Raw genomic sequence first — 17074 nt, forward strand, 5'->3', positions numbered from 1 at the left:
GAAATGATATTAAACTTGGTAGATAGTAATATGCAACTGAAATTTTGGATGGGCTATGTTGGTTAGATAAAGTGCAATCTGGCACCAAAAAATGCCCATGGTAATTAATAAGGGGTCTTAAATGGCCCCCGTACAAATATTTTTGGTCTTGTATTATATTTTTCTCTTCACTGTATCTAGTAGTATCATTATATGAAAGAAAATAGTTTGAGCTTGAATTGTTAAATAAAACTGAAATTGGCTGTAATTAATTAGTGTCTTAATTAATCAACGTACAGGAATTTTTGGTCTTAACTGATGGGATTTGAATCCTTATCCAAGGGCCACTTGATAAAATGTTATTTGATGTTTGGGCTCAAGTTGTTAAATAAAATAAATTTTGATGGGGGGTTTGAGGGGCTACCCCTAGTCACCGTACAAGCCATGTCACTTAAGACTTGCCTCTTTGTAATGACACCCATAAAACGCATGGAATCCAATGCTCAAACCTTTCGGGCTCAAATTGTTAAATAAACTTAAGCTAGCTCCCGGTTTATAGGGTTGTAGCTTAGCTGGTGGTAATAATAATAATAATAAAAAAAATTTTTCCAATACTTTACCCTGATCCTAAACCTACTGTACTTACGGGTGTTGGTAATTAGAGCAGCTAAACTGGAAACAAAACTCAATGCATCTTACCTTGTACTTTCTCTTTGGTGGGCAATATATAATTTCATTGGAATCTATTCTCTGGATGACGAGTGGATCATCTCCAACACCAAAGGGCATGAAATTATCATTGCCTTGGTCCATCATTGTCTTTCATATGCCAAGCATCACTGAGGAAAAAAAACTATTAATTAACTTTATAAAAAATCTAACACCACAAATAACATTCTAATTTCATGCATTAAGAACGTGAAACATGGATGGTTTAAAATATTTTTCTTTAGAACATTTAAATTGATAAATATACGATACATTATAGCTAAGAGTTTGTAAATATGACAAATTCGTAGATAATTTGTATTTTTCTTAACTATACAAACCTTAGCTACTTAATAGGGGTATTACTTTCGGCGTAGCTGAAATGACGAGCCATTAATTTTTAACGAGGGTTGACTACCCACACCGCTACTTAGCGGGGGGGGGCATTAATTTTTAACGAGGGTTGACTACCCACACCGCTAATTAGTGGGGGGTGGGGGGGGGGTGGGGGTTAGGGAGGGTAGCTTGCTACTGCTCCCCCTCACACACCTGTGATTGAGCTCACTTTGCTTGGAGGTAGGACTTCAAGGGGGATAGGGCTGGCAGGCAAGTTTGGTTAAATAGCTAAGGTTTGTATAGTTAGAAAAAATACCAATTATCTACGAATTTGTCATTTGTTCCTTAACTGGAATACAAACCACACTATTTAATAGGGGTGACTCACCCATTAGGAAGGGTGGACGTCCCAGCCAATCTGACTTTTTGGCTTTACCCGGGGGCTCCTTATCTGAGTGTGTTAGCACTCAAGAAATAAGGAGACCCTGCACCACACTAAAACCTACGCAAGCTGTGTGTGAAGGTATGTAGAAATGTGATTCGTCCTAGAAAGTTGTTCCAAAGTTCTTTAGATGAACTGAGCACTAGGACTTTCCCCATACCACAACGTCAGGGTATGGGGACGAAACAGTATTAATCTTAATACTAGGTACACAAGGAAGCATGGTTTACCTGCACTGGTTTGAGGTCAGCTATGCAGAAAACCCTGGATGCTGCTTTCCCCAAGAGAGGGGAGGATGAAGAAAAGAATAAGGACCAGTCAAACCTTTTCATTCATGCAGACTAAAGCCGGGTAACAATGCCCTCAACCTTCTGCTACTTGTCCAATAAGGAGCTTGAGGTTTTAAACCAGCTGTTGTGCAGCCACCACAGGACCGATAGAAAACATATCGAGTCTCCTGTGGGTCACGTCTTGCAGGTAGTGGGATGTGAACGTGTTTTGACGTTTCCAAACCCTAGCTTGAAGAACCTGCGTCACTGAATAATTTCTTTTGAAGGCCAGGGACGTAGCTATGCCCCCCGACATCATGTGCTCTGGGGCGACGTGACGGAGGAGGGTCTGGATTCAGTGCAAGGTCAATGACCCTGCGAATCCATGCTGAGATGGTGTTCTTGGTGACCCTCCTCTTAGTCCTTCCTGTGCTGACGAATAGTGTCGGCACACGAGGACGGGTTGCGGCTGTTCTCTTGATGTACAGCCTCAAACTCCTCACTGGGCATAGTAAGAGATGGTCTGGGTCATCTGTTACGGTATGGAGACTAGAAATCCGGAAGGAGTCGAATCGACGATCCGCTACTCCTGGGTTCTGAGTCTTAGCAATAAACTCAGAGACGAAGCTGAACGTTACCTCTCCCCATCTCCTTGAATGGGTGATGTCGTATGACAGACCATGAAGTTCGCTAACTCACTTGGCCAAGGCCAAAGCTAGCAGGAACAGCGTTTTCCAAGTCAGGTGGCGATCTGTTGCCTGGCGTAATGGTTCATAGGGAGGTCTCTTAAGAGACATGAGAACTTGAACCACGTTCCATGGGGGAGGTCTCATTTCTGATTGGGGGCAGGTAAGTTTATAACTCCGTATGAATAGAGAAAGCTCTAGCGATGAAGAAATGTCCATTCCTTTCAGTCTGAAGGCGAGGCTTAAGGCTGAGCGATAGCCTTTCACTGCCGAGACTGATAGGACCGTTTCTTCACGCAAATACACGAGGAACTCCACTATTGCTGGAATAGTGGCATTAAGTGGAGAGATACCCCTTCCACGACACCAACCACATAAGACTTTCCACTTTGCCTGGTAGACTGCTGCTGATGATTTTCGCAGATGTCCAGACATCCTAATCGCAACTAGTTGCAAAAATCCTCTCTCAGTGAGGAGATGCTGGATAGTCTTCAGGCGTGAAGTCGTAACGAAGCTACGGCTTTGTGGAAGATGTTGGCGTGTGGTTGTTTGAGTAGATTGTGTCATGGAGGGAGTTCTCTTGGTGGCTCCGTTAGGAGTTGCAGAAGGTCCGGGAACCATTCTGCGTGATGCCATAGCGGAGCTATGAGGGTCATTGAAAGATTGACCGATGTTCTGATCTTGTTGAGTACCCTCCTCATCAGACAGAACGGGAGAAAAGCATAAACGTCGATGTTGTCCCACTGTTATTGGAATGCCTCTTGCCAGAGAGCCTTGGGGTCTGGGACTGGGGAACAGTACAGCGGGAGCCTGAAGTTCAGGGCCGTTGCAAAGAGGTCCACAGTCGGAGAACCCCACAAAGTCAGGACTTTGTTGGCTACTAGATGATCCAAAGACCACTCAGTACTCACTATCTGAGATGCTCTGCTCAGGTTGTCTGAGAGCAGATTCCTTTTGCCTGGAATGAAGCGTGCCAATAGTGGTATCGAGTGGAATTCGGCCCATCTCAGTATCTCTACTACTAGATGGGATAGTTGCTGCAAAAAAAGTACCTCCTTGCTTGTTGATGTAGGCCACTACTGTGGTGTTGTCGCTCATCACCACCACAGAGTGACTTGCCAGGAACTAGGAACTGTTTGAACTGTTGAAGGGCCAGAAAGACGGCCTTCATCTCTAGGAGATTTATGTGGAGGTACTTTTCTGACTCTGACCAGAGGCCTGAGGTCGTGTGGTGCAGCACGTGGGGCCCCACCCTTTTTTTTTGAAGCGTCTGAAAACAGCATCAAATCTAGGGGGAGGACGAGAAGATCCACTCCCTTTCGTAGATTCTCATCTGTCACCCACCACTGGAGGTCTGTCAGTTCCGCAGGTTCCATGGGGATCTGGATGTCCGCGGAGTCGTGTGGTTGATTCCACCGGGACTTATCCTGAGGGGACCATTGGGAACTAGACGGGCCAGCGATGAAAGGTGACCAAGGAGACGTAGCCACGATTGGGCTGGAAGTTCTTCTCATCTGAGAAAAGGTCTTGCGACCTTTCTCAGCCTTGCCATTCTGTCGTCTGATGGGAAGGCTTTGTGGAGAATGGTGTCTACAATCATGCCCACGTATACCAGTCTTTGAGTGGAAAGCAGAGAGGACTTCTTGAGATTTACCATGATCCCCAGATCCTGGCAGTCTCAGAAGTTTGTCTCGGTGTTGAAGAAGGGTTGATACCGAGTCTGCTAGGATTAGCCAGTCGTTCAGATAACGGAGGAGACGGATGCCAATCCTGTGTGCCAAAGATGACACTAGGGTGAAAACACTGGTGAATACTTGTGGTGCTGTGGAAAGACCGAAGCACAGCACCTTGAACTGGTATATTCTGTTGTCTAGGCTGAATCTCAAGTACTTCCTTGAAGACGGATGGACTGGGATCTGGAAGTACGCGTCCTTTAGGTCCAGTGTGCACATGAAGTCTTGCGGTCTTACTGCTAGTCTAACCGTGTCTGCCGTCTCCATGCTGAACGGAGTTTGTTTGACAAACTTGTTCAGAGCTGAGGTCGATAACTGGTCTCCAGCCTCCAGACGCCTTCTTTACAAGAATGAGTCGACTAAAGAAGCCTGGGGATCCGTCGAGACCTCTTGGAGAGCACCCTTCTTCAACAGGATCTGGACTTCTGACCGAAGGGCTTGCCCCCTTGCCGATCCCATGGCAAGGGAGTTCAATGACACTGGATTCCTGGTCAAGGGAGGCAGAAATGTTATAAACGGGATGCGATATCCTAGACTGATCACGGAGATTGTCCAGGAATCGGCCCCGAGTTGCTTCCACCTGTTTGCGCAACTTTGTAGGCATCCCCCACTGGTGGAAATGCAGGGGGACTGCCTATCCTAGCGTTTGCGGCCTCGGCTGCTTCCTTTAGGATTTTTACCTCCTCTGGAGGACTTATTGCCTTTCCTGTCTTTGACAAGAAAAGGCTTAGACACCGTTGTCTTCGCTGCAGTTGTCATCGTTGTGGTCTTAGTTGAACGGGACTGCTGTGGTGCTGGAGGCTTATTGGGCTTGGAGGTTAAAGCCCTATGAAGGAGGGAGTCTTGATGAGACTTCCTCCACCTCTCAGCAGCATGTTCCACATCCTTAGGCTCGAACAGAAGAGACCCCTCTATGGAGGAATGTCTGAGACTATTGATCTCGACACTAGGGACCTTCTGGTGGAATCTCTCAGCTACTGCATCCCGAAGTTTCAAGATGGTATTTGCCCACAAGTTCGAGACTTGGTGGGCAAGAAACTCGATCGTATGAGTACCTGAGAGAAGGAAGGTTTCCATAGCTTTCCTGTTACATTCCTTGGAGAAATCCTCAGATCGTATCAGGATATCCAAGGTCCCCAACCAGATGTCAAGCCACGAAGTAGCTTGCATAGCATACTTCATGACCTTCTCCTGGTTGAGGATCTCGGCTGCCGAGAACGAGACCTGCCGATTGGAGAGTCTCTCAAGAGGGACTCCCTTGTTAGCTCTTCCAGCGAGTGGTGAAGAGAAAGAGCTGAACTAGTCTCCTCCAGGATCTCGAAGTACCTCCTCTGCTGTACGCGAGGAGGTAGGAGGAGCTTGTTCATGGTACCGGAACGGTTGGAGGAGGAAATCTCAGAGAGCTGCTGGGCGATCTTGTCCCTGGTACTCTTTACCCCTTGAGACCAGTGCAGGGCTGCACTGATCTAATAGAGTTTTTAAGTACCAAAGACGCTGTCTAGGACCGTGTCTTTGCCCTCTCGAGGGGAGATCTCTGGGTCTGAAAACCAGTTGAGAACCCTCATTAGAGTTATAACCTGCAAGAATGCATGTTCTGACTCCTGTTGTAGGACTTGCAGCGAAGTCTCCTTCTATCCCCAAAGGCTCTTCTTGGGGAGAGTCGCGAACATTCCCTGAGTGGCTGGCTGGCTCCATCCTAGCCCTAGTGGAGGACTTTGGCAATGTTTTGGAGTCTTTAGATTCCTTCCGGGGAAGGAGGTAAGACTCCAATATCGATGAGTGTGGCATGTCCCTTCTATTCTCAGACTGTGAGGAACTCTCGGCGTGAAGAGAGATTTCCTCCATTGGTGCGATGGGGGAAAGTCTCTCTTCACGTGGTTCCCTAGGTGACGGGAGATCTTCGTCCGAAAGGGATGGAGTTAGTCCGAGAAATAGGAGGAACTTACCTCGATGGTCTGAGTGGAGTTAGTTTCGCCCTCGGGGAAGTGACCGCGTCCAGAACTCCTTTTTTCCTCCTCTTCAAAGGGGTAGAAGAAGCCACGGTTCCATGTCCTAGATCAGACAGGACAGGCTTGAAAGCCTGGGTTATGGCTCTGATCAAGGCATTAAACCAGGGCTGCTGGCTGATAGACGCACTGTCGACATACACCCTGAAGGGAAAGGAACCGAAGGTTTCCTGGGAGGAGTTACTGGAATGGGTGGGTTCATCTTAGGATGTAGCTTTGGGATCCTGAACCCCTCTGCATGTTTCCCTTCTCCCACAATGCGCACTGGCATATGCGTGCGGGGAGGGGAATGAGGCGATGACGACCTTGCCGGATGACGTTCCTTTTTTTTTTTTGCGCATGCTCTCGCGTGGGAGAATATTGGCACTCACACATGGGAGAATATTGGCGCTCGCGCGAGGGAGAATAAAGGTGCTCGTGCACGGGAGGCTGTTAACGCGCACACGGGAGACTGTTGGCGCACAGGAGAGTGTAGGCGCGCGTCCGTAGAACAAACAGCGCGCGCGCAGGAGAATATTTCCAGGCGCGCGGGCGCACAGGAGAATCATGATGGGCACGCGGGAGATTGTTGGCGCGCGTCTGTAGGAGAGAGAGAGAGGGCGCGTGCAGGTGAGCGCTGGCATGCAAGTAAGAGTTGGCGCGCAGGTGAAGGCAACAAGATTGTTGCCTCACCTACGAACTTGCGTGGAGGTTTTGGCTGGCGCGTTGGTTGGCGCACATGATGACGCTCAGGAGAGCGCGATGTGGGGCGCACATGCTGGCGCACGGGAGAGCACTGTTGCACAGGTAACTGGCGCGTAGGTGAGCGCTGGCGCGCAGGCGGGCGCTGACACGTAGGAGATCGTGAGAACACGGGGGCGCATAGGTGCAGGGGGGCGCTGGCGCGCAGATCGTTGGTGCATGTGCGCATGTGGGCGTACATGGCGTGTAGGAAATCGCTAAGGATCTTGTTGGCGCGTGAGGTTGCTACCCTTTGTAAGGGCGAGCAAGATGGGTGGTGCGCCGAAGCGTTGGTGCCTGACAAGCTGCTGGTGAGCGGTGGTCATGGTGCGTGGTGCGCAGTATGATGGCGCGCAATAGCGCACTTTGGTGGAGCCTTATTAGGCCCATACAGGCAGGGCGATGGAAGGTCGGCAGATCTGTTGGTTGGATGGTTGACGTGCCCTTTAAAAGGACGACCATCCACCGAAGGAGATCACAAACGATCTGCAGAGAGATCCAGGACCGAAGTCACAAGACTGGTTGCAGGTGCAGTGATGGATGATCGGTCTAGAGGTTCCTCTGCGGGGGACTGCATTGAAGAAGTTGAACCAAAGAGGTACATCCTCACCGCAGGTGAAAGAAGGCCTCTAAGGCGAAGAGGAAGGTGAGCCTTCCGACGGATGAGCCCTCTGGGGGCCGTTGGATCAGCAAGCTGACCGCCAGCAGTCCTCCGAAGAGGAGTCTCTGTAAGTGAATTCCCCCGAAGGAGAGAAACACTAGCAGGAGAGACTGATGATGAACTTAGTTCCCCCCTCGGAGGATGGTCAGGAACGGGGGAAATTAAGTCGGCAGCTACCACAGAGTCTGGAGTGGCAGAGGAGATGGGTAATGACGCATGAGACACCTCTGCCACAACGTCGACAAGTGTCTGGGGATCTACCTCTGACGGTGACGAAGACTGCTTGACAGAAGCACCCATGCGGATGAAATTAAGCAATGCCTCCTTGGAGGGCGAACCCGTGAGCTCCAAGGAGGACCAAATCTGAAACACGTTAGTTAGTGACAAGACATCCCCCCGGGGGGGGGGGGGGGGGGGGGGAGAGGTGGTGCTGCTTTGCTAGGGGAAGCAACCTCATCACTCGAGACCCGGGGTTGGTCAGAAATAAATCGGTCTACGCTACTACTCGACGGTCTCTTTCCTGCCGAGTAGGAGCTTCGGAGGAGGTTGGGCGATGGAAGAAGAGGCCTTGGGTTTTTCTCCCGAAGCAAACTTCAAAGGAGAAATATCCCGCTTGGACTTCTTCTTCCGCCGTCACGAAAACCTCTCCCACTGGGAGGAAGACCACTCCCTACACTCACTACACTTGTAGACGCTATCACACCTGCAAGAAGGGCAAAGGGCATGAGGGTCAGTCTCGACTGTCGACATGAACATTCCACAGGGGCGGTCGGGAAGTCCAGGGGAGGTGGGCATGGTCGCAGAAGTCAACTTCACACACACAGTCTAAGAGAAAAGAAAAAGCAAAAAGCATTAATGGCTACCAATTGTCGGCGAGGATGAAGAACAGCAACGTCCGTTCACCATCCGAGCCGAAAGCAAAGTGAGCTCAATCACAGGTGTGTGAGGGGGAGCGGTAGCAAGCTACCCTCCCTACCCCCCCCACTAACTAGCGGTGTGGGTAGTTAACTCTACTTGAAAATTAATGGCTCGTCATTTCAGCTACGCCGAAAGTAATACAGTACCCCTATTAAATAGTGTGGTTTGTATTCCAGTTACGGAACAAATCAAATATTTATTTCATGAATATATACCCAAGCTTCTATAAAAAGGCAATCATAAAATCACAAATTTTAAGTAATTTGTATTTTTCCTAACAGTACTTACCTCGAACTACTTTCTTAGGAGTATCTGGGATCTCCTCCCTAACCGACCAAGAATTTTGCGTAGTTCCCCCTATCTCCGTTTTCCCTTGTCGGGTCCCTCCGTGGCGGATGGATACTCGCCCTGAGGCGACTCGGGGTCAGCGTACGAGAGCGCGCTGCTAGGTTCGTGTCGCCAGTAAGCATATGTTTAAGTACTATTCGAACTCCTCTAAGACATTCGGGGTAGGATGGGTGGGCAATAACCCGAAAGTAGTTCGAGTTAAGTACTGTTAGGAAAAATACAAATTACTTAAAATTTGTGATTTGTTCCAACACAGAGTACTTACCTCGAACTACTTTCTTAGGAGACTTACACTTTAGGAGGAGGGGGTGGAAGACCCCCATTACCATCCCAGGACACGGGACCTAGATAGGAGGCTAGGTCTAGACGACACAGTGGACAGAGTAGGAGTGTCGGGGGAAGCACGCAAAAGTCTACCTTTTGTATAACTCACCTTTATTCATAATCCGGACATGGGCTTCCACAGCATCCATCTCTCATATGGGAGGAGGAAAGGAAAGGGAAAAAGGGTAGCAAGGAAAAAGGGGAGTAAGGAGGAAACTTGTGTCACTTGCGATTATTTCCCTCGGGCTACCCGGGGCTTTTCCTCGTACAGTCTTTCAGGTAGTGAGCCGTAAAAGTGGACTGCCTGGACCATGTACCTGCTCGCATGATTTGGCCCACTGCCATGTTGCTATCAAATGCCAAAGAAGTGCTAAGGCCCGTAATATCATGGGGTCGCGGGGTACCAGGGACCGCAGACCCCTCACAGTCGTAAGCTCTCTTGATGGCTTGCCGAAGCCAGAAGGGAATCGTGTTCTTAGATACTGCTCTCTTTACTAGGCCTGAAGAGACAAACAGACTTTTGATGGCTGGCCTGAGTGTGGCTGTCCTACTAATGTATTTCCTGACTGTTCTCACTAAGCACAGGTGCAAGTCTTCCGGGTTGTCTGAGTGAGGGATTGTCGAAACCGAGAACTCCTCGAACCTTGGGTCCGCAACTGCTGGGTTCTGGGTTTTGGCCACAAATTCAGGAAGAAACTTAAAGGACAGTTCCTTCCACCCTTTCGAGTGCGAGACCTAGAAGGACAAGCCGTGGAGCTCACTCACACGCTTAGCTGAGGCTAGAGCTAGTAAGAACACTGTCTTGAGAGTGAGGTCTTTATCCAAGATGTCCTTAAGGGGTTCGAAGGGAGGCCTTGTCAAAACCTTGAGAACCTTGGCCACGTCCCACTGCGGAACCCTAGAGGCGCGTGGGGAACAAGATTGCTCGAAACTCATGATGAGCATGGAAATCTGGCGAGAGGCCCCCAGGTCGATGCCTCTGAGTTGAAAAACCTGCCCCAGGGCTGCTCAGACCCCCTTGATAGCTGGAATGGAGACCCCCAGGTCGTCCCTCAAGTGGACCAGGAAGTCTGCAATCTTGTGGACTGATGCATCCAAGGGTCTCAGGTTCTGTGTGGCACACCACTTTACAAACATAGCCCACTTGGCCTGGTACACCATACTCGAGGACTTCCGAAGATACCCTGACAACCTGGAAGCTGTCTTCTCCGAGAATTCTTCCTTCCTTAATAGGCGCTCGATAACCTCCACGCGTGTAGCTGAAGGCACTGAGAGTTTTCGTAAAACCTTCGAAAGTGGGGAAGGTGCAGCAGATCTTCTCTTACTGGCAGGGGCCACGGAGGGAGGGCGGCCAGGTCCTGTAGATCCGCGAACCACTCCTTCTCCGGCCACCACCAAAGTCATCCTTGTAGCCCTTGACTGTCTGAGCCTGTTGAGTACCTGCCTGAGAATCCTGAAGGGGGAAAGGCATATGCGTTGAGTCCGTCCCACGAGTGCTGGAAGGCGTCTTCGAACGCTGCTGCCGGGTCTGGCACAGGAGAACAGAACACGGGGAGCTGAATGTTGAGCCTCGTGGCAAACAGGTCTATTACTGGTGAGCCCCACAACTAGAGGACCTCCTGTGCCACTTGCAGATGTAGGGACCACTCCGGCCCCACTACTTGCCCTGCCCTGCTGAGGGCGTCAGCCAGTAAGTTTCTCTTCCCCGGAATGAAACTGGCTGTGAGAATGATGAGGCTCCTCTCGGCCCATTCCAGGATCTGAGACGTGAGGTCGTACAGTTCCCTTGATCTCAAGCCTCCCTGTTTCTTTATGTATGCCACCACGGTGGCGTTGTCGCACATGAGGGCTACTGAGTTTCCCTGAAGGTGATGGGCGAATGCTGCGAGGGCCTTTTGAACTGCCAGGAGCTAAAGCAGGTTTATGCGGAGGGTCTTCTCCTCCGGGGACCACTTTCCCTCTGCTGTCTCTTCGAGCAGATGGGCTCCCCACCCCTCCTTTGACGCGTCTGTGAAGGGCAACATCTCTGGAGGAGCGGACGCGAACAGTAACCCCCTTAGGGTGTTCGCCCTGTCGGACCACCAGAGGAGCATGTTCCTGGAGGCCGGAGTCATCCTGACTAAGTTCTGAGGAGGGTCTCCTGGTGACCAGAGGTCCTTCAGGTTCCATTAGACTGGCCACAGCTTGAGCCTCCCCTGAGGAACTAACTTCTCCAGCGAGACCAGGTGGCCCACGAGTCTCTGCCAATCCTTGGCTCTCATTGGTGCATTTGTCAGGAATGGTCGTATAACATGATCCAGGTTGTTCAGCCTCTCTTGAGAGGGGGAATGCCCTCGCTAACTGGGAGTCCAGGACCATCTCTAGGTACGTCATCCTGGTGGTGGGGACTAACTGGGACTTCTCTAAGTTGATGGTGACCCCCAGTTCTCTGCAGAACTGCAATAGCTTTGTCCCCTGCTCCTTTAAGGCTGCCTCCGAGGCTGAGAGTAGCAACCAGTCGTCTAGATACCTAATCAGCCTGATGCCCTGCTTGTGAGCCCAGGCTGATACTACGGCGAACACCCTCGTGAACACCTGAGGAGCCGTTGACAGGCAGAAGCCGAGGGTCCTGAACTGCAGAGACTGGGACCCCCACTTCACTCTGAGGAACTTCCTGCTGGAGGGGTGTACGGGGATCTGAAAGTAGGCGTCCTTGAGATCCAGGGACATCATGAAATCTCCTTCTCCCAAGGCTGCCAGCACCGACTTCGGCGTGTCCATCTTGAAGGATGTCTTCTTGATGAACTTGTTCAGGGCCGAGAGGTCGATGACTGGTCTCCAACCTCCCGTAGCTTTCTCTACCAGGAAGAGCCTGCGGTAGAACCCCGGGGACGATTCCTGGACGGTTTGCAGTGCTCCCTTGTTCAACATGGCTGACACCTCCTCTTGCAAGGCTGCTCTCTTCTTGGGATCCTTGGGTGCCAGCCATTCTGCCCGATGTTCGGGAATCAGAGGGGGCGGGTCTGTCAGGAAGGGAATCCTGTATCCCTCCCTGAGGACTGTCACGGACCACGGGTCCGCACTGTTGTCCCGCCATGCTTGCCAATAACGTTTGAGGCATCCCCCCACCTGAGGCGTGGGAAGGTGTAGAGGGCCTCCCTTCCTATCTCCTTCTGGGGAGACGGTTTGAGTGACCTCGCCTTGAGTCGGCGTATTTCTGCCTAAAGGAAGCCTGGGCTGGGGCACCACTCCTGCGGGAGGGCTGGGGCACCACTCCTGCGGGAGGGCCGCGGGGATTGATACCAGGAAGGGGAGGGGGTCTCCTGTCTAGCTGGTGGCGTAGGTAGGTAGGACCCGTCCACCGATGGTCTCCTATGGGGAGGACGTCTTGCCGCTGACTGTCTGGGCTCTGTTGAGTCTTTAAGATTCCCCACTCTCTCCATCGTTTCTGCTACTGCCTGAAGGGGGAACACGGTCTCACCCCATACCGGAGCATTTCATAGGATCTTCGCCTCACGTTTGGGAAGTCTTTTGGGGAGCCTGTTAAGAATTGTATCCCTCCTCCTTAACACCCAGTTTGCCGTCTGAGTCAGTGACTGGAAAGTAAGGAACGTCATCGCCTTCCCTCCTGAACGTATGAGTTCCTGTAGTATGGCCTGATTCTCCAGTACTAAGAGATCGTGGGATAGCTGGAACCCTGCCAGGGTGCACGCCCACCAGTCCAGCCAGGAGGTCACATTTATGATGTCCTGTGAAGTGTCTTCCATCATAGCGGCCTCCGCTTGAGAGAAGACCACTGGGGCAGTAAGGCTCATCTCATCTGCACTGCCCTGGTTTAACGTCGCGACGGCTTCTTCTAATGTGCGGGGTCCTGCATGACACCCGTCCGGCACATAAAACATTTTCTGGGTCCTCAGTCCAGGCAGGAGCTTGAAGGACCGTCGGGCTCTTAGGGAGTTCTTGTGCCCTGCGACAAACCGGTCGACGTGGTCCATGCCCAGGGCCACGTCCGGAGCTAGAGGTAGGGTCAAGGATGGCTTCTGTTGAACCGGATTGCCTACCATCCTTCCCAAACCCGAAAGCCAAGCCTGCTCTGACGAAGGTTTAGGCTCGTCTAACCTGTGGTGGTGCCAGGACCTTCCTGTAGGAGGACACTTCATCGGGGGAACACTCGCCAGTGTCCAACAAGCCCTCTATCACTTGATCCTCCGTGTCGGCTGCATCCTCGATCACAGATGGATCCGTGGGGGCGGTCGTATCCCTTACTTCCGGCCGGCTCAATGGAGCGGCTGCCTCCGTCACGGATGGCGCCCCCGGGGTGGAGGTAGCCGTCATGGGTCTAACCCCTCCCGGGGGAATCTGTGGAGAGCAACTGTCCTGTTGTGCCAGCGGCTGCATCCAATGCCTGGATGGAGCCGGTGAGACTATGGGCGTGGGCGCCATACTGCTGGGCCGAGCCAGCAGCTGCCTCCGCTGGACGGATGGAGCCGGTGACTTGCCGGGCAAAGGCAAGGGAAAGTTGAAGTGTGGCAACGGCTGCATCCGACGGGCGGACGGAGCCGAAGAGACACAGGGCAGGGGCGCGGGAGCGGCTCCAGCGGCCACCGAGGCAGGCACTGGAGCGGCAGGAGCCCTGTTCGACCCGCAAGGGGGAAAAGCCACTTCCTCTTGGAAGAATTCCTCTTCTTATTCTTCCTCCTCGTAACCTTGGCCTTCTTCCTCGAAAGGCCTGCGTATGAGCTCGACTTCTTCCTCTTAGACCTCTTTCTCTTCCTTCTCGCCTCCCGGCCGCTGGAGTCCTCCGACGATGACAAACTGTAGGCCGAGGAAACGTCCGAGGTAGATGAAGAGGAAGAGGAGCTATCTGAGTCCTCTGTCTCTTCTGCCACTAACCTAGGGGATTGTAATTGTGCTACCGGGGTGACAGGTTGCATGAAGTCCGGCGGTAGAGAAGCCGAAAGCACCGGGGGCGTGCGTAGTGCCCCTCGAGAGGCAAACTCCTCCTCTTGCCGCATGGGTCACCTGAAGGGCGTCCTTGGCACCGTCCACACAATGGAGTCGGGGTCTGAAGACCACGTGGCCTGCCTTTCTTTGTCTAGCCCGCCCCCGGAAACCGCTGTTCCTGAAAAGCACTGCCACGATGGGGGGGAAGGAGCTGTTCCTGACCTCCCCCACACCGGGTCTTCACGCAAGACGGATCCTGCGGGCACCAGAACCTTGTCTATGGAACACACTTCCGCCACACTAGCAGACCCCCCACTCGTCTGCATAGGCACAATACAATTAGCATCAACGACATCAGACTCATGGGGAACGGCAATGGGCCGTTTCCCTGCAACGGACTTACCTCGTCCCCTACTCTGGGTAGGAGAAGGGGAAGGAGAACCTCTCTCTGTAGGAGCTGAAGGCGACGTCAAGGGCGAGCTGATACCCAACTACCTAGGAGACCACTTCGACGCCTATTTCTTCTTAGTTGCGTATAAGGTCCACTGCAACTCCGGCTAGGACGCACACTCCGGACACGTGGAGGCAGGCGAGCACACTCTGCCTCTACACGAGGAGCACGACGTGTGCGGGTCGACATCAGGCTTAGAAAGCCAAGCCCCGCAAGACTTACCGGCCTTGGGCTCGGGACAACGACGTTGAGATTCCATACGGGAATACACGAACACACAAAGCAACACAAGGAAAGGATGTGAATGGGAAAGCACAAAGGGAACACGTGGAACACAATGGTGGGTCGGACGGGATGTAAGAGAGAGCGGCGAGATGTTATCTATGCCGCGATCAGATGCTTACTGGCGACACAGACCCAGCAGTGCGCTCTCGCACGCTGACCCCGGGTCGCCTCAGGGCGAGTATCCATCCACCACAGAGGGACCCGACAAGGGAAAACGGAGATAGGGGGAACTACGCAAAATTCTTGGTCGGTTAGGGAGGAGATCCCAGATACTCCTAAGAAAGTAGTTCGAGGTAAGTACTCCGTGTTGGAACAAATTAATTTTAAACCTTACCCAATATTCATATGCTTCATGTTTTCAGCCATAAGTGCAATAGCCAGAAAAATCCCAAGTTTTATATGTAATTTGTATTTTTCCTAGCTATACAAAACTGAATTCTTTAATGGGTGTATGCTTTCAGCAAAGATCAATATGGCTGTTAAAACTTAGCGAGGTGCTGGGAGTTAGATGGAGGGTGGCGGGTAAGGCCCGCCCACACAACAGGCCACTGAGCTCCTCCCCTTTAACCTTAAACCTAGGAAATGCAGGGTGGTTGAAGGGGGAAGTGTAACTTATGATACGTTCCTACATGCATACAAACTTAAGAGAATTATCCTTAGAAGAGAAGAATTCTCTTTTACCAAATTGGCTGCTTTACTTTCCCAGGGTATGCCAAAGCACTTCCATCCTGAGGAAGAGCAAAATTGACAACTCCTATCAACCTCCTAATAAGATGGACATGAAGATGAAGCAGGTGTTATGCTAGGTCATTATGTGGGACTGGTAGAGTCAAGGAAGAACTTACAGTATATCTGTGTGGATGATATGTCTGAATTTATGATCATTTATGAGTAATAGTTGTATACATATGCCCATCCTCCCCCTCATTTGGGATGATGGGAGAGATACTCCAAAACAATATTTATTAATTAAGAAAAGTTGCTCGATCATGCACCTTCCCTACACTTACGTCTGGCCCAGCTAATAACGGAGTGACTGCTGCGCCTCAAGGAAGGGGAGAAAAGAAGAGGTAGAATGGCCAGTCGACCTTACCTCTCATTCTAGACTTACGAAGCGACTGCTCTTTTTGTTATGTTTCTCGTCTCGTGAAGGATATAGGTTTACTACAAGATCTGTTGGACAATTACCACCCGGTCAAGGATACAGGCATCAAGGGACCTGTGTGTCTACTCCTGTGTGTAACGTGCAAAGAAGGTTGTTTGTCATTACCTGTGCCCCTGAAACGTTCTTCCTGAGAGCCGAGATAGATCTGATGTCTGACTTCAAGTAGGAAAAATAGTAGTGTCCTCTTAGGACAGGTAGGCAAGGCATTGTAGTTCCTCCTAGTAGCTTCTTGTAGGGAAGAGATAAAAGACAAAGTCACGTGTGGCTGGATTCAGATCCTGGCTACAAACTCCTCAACCAAGGTGAAGGAACTCTTCTATCCTTTAAAACTACTTGTGACACAATCAAAGTTATGCCACTTCCAACTTGCTATGTCTGGGTTAGGCTAGTAGAGGACAGTCTCAATTATTATAACCCTATCTGACCCCGTCCCACGGACACGAACTCGTAAAACGATCCATTCGGCCTGCACTCCCTATGGACTCCTTGTGTGTCTTGTTGATTCTTACAGAGTCCAAAAATAAGTCCTAGTTGAAAACTTGGATTGAGGGCTGAGCATTATCCTTTCCAGCAAAGAGTGAGGAGCATCCCTAATGAACAAAGATAGTTGATCCAAATACCATGCTGAGCTTCACAAATCCTTAGCAAGCATGTACTCTCCATGGAAGTAAACAACAAAGTAAAACTGTTTGCAAAATTCATCAAGCATACCATATACGCTCAGTTAATATGGATTCAATATAACTTTCAAATAAAAGACTTTTCAATCTGAAAATAATCTTTTTCACTGAAAAATGCCTCCCCGGATGAAAAGACACTGGTTTCGCTAACCAAAGCAAATTAACTATTGTTTTATGATAAACGACCCGTGCAAAGCAAGCGCACTTCCGAAACTTTAATTACAGAATATGCGATATGCGTGTAAGATTGGGTTAACCCCTTTATCAGTCATTATGTGGTGCGTAAGGTCGGGTTGACATGTGTTTGTTTCACTCTTCATTGTTATGCCACACTAGATCAAGTCAGAATGGAATGGTCTGGTGGGACAAGACTCCAAAGGTTAGGTTACATTTGAGAACGTAAAACCTTTGACTGTTGTTTGTGAACTTAAGCACATTTT

At 50.7% G+C, this 17074-nt stretch overlaps 1 protein-coding gene across 2 annotated transcripts in view; it reads right to left on the minus strand.

The window, feature by feature from the left end:
* Window positions 1-17074, minus strand: part of Lkb1 (Lkb1 kinase) — an 82751-nt gene that overhangs the window by 48326 nt on the left and 17351 nt on the right. For both annotated transcript variants that reach the window (XM_068346722.1, XM_068346721.1), the window contains exon 2: window positions 679-818. In XM_068346722.1, the coding sequence (XP_068202823.1) occupies window positions 679-795 (117 nt within the window). In that variant the 5' untranslated portion in view covers window positions 796-818. The remainder of the gene's footprint in view (window positions 1-678; window positions 819-17074) is intronic.

Source organism: Palaemon carinicauda, chromosome 22 (genome assembly GCF_036898095.1).
Source record: "Palaemon carinicauda isolate YSFRI2023 chromosome 22, ASM3689809v2, whole genome shotgun sequence".
In the NCBI taxonomy this organism is placed as follows: domain Eukaryota; kingdom Metazoa; phylum Arthropoda; class Malacostraca; order Decapoda; family Palaemonidae; genus Palaemon; species Palaemon carinicauda.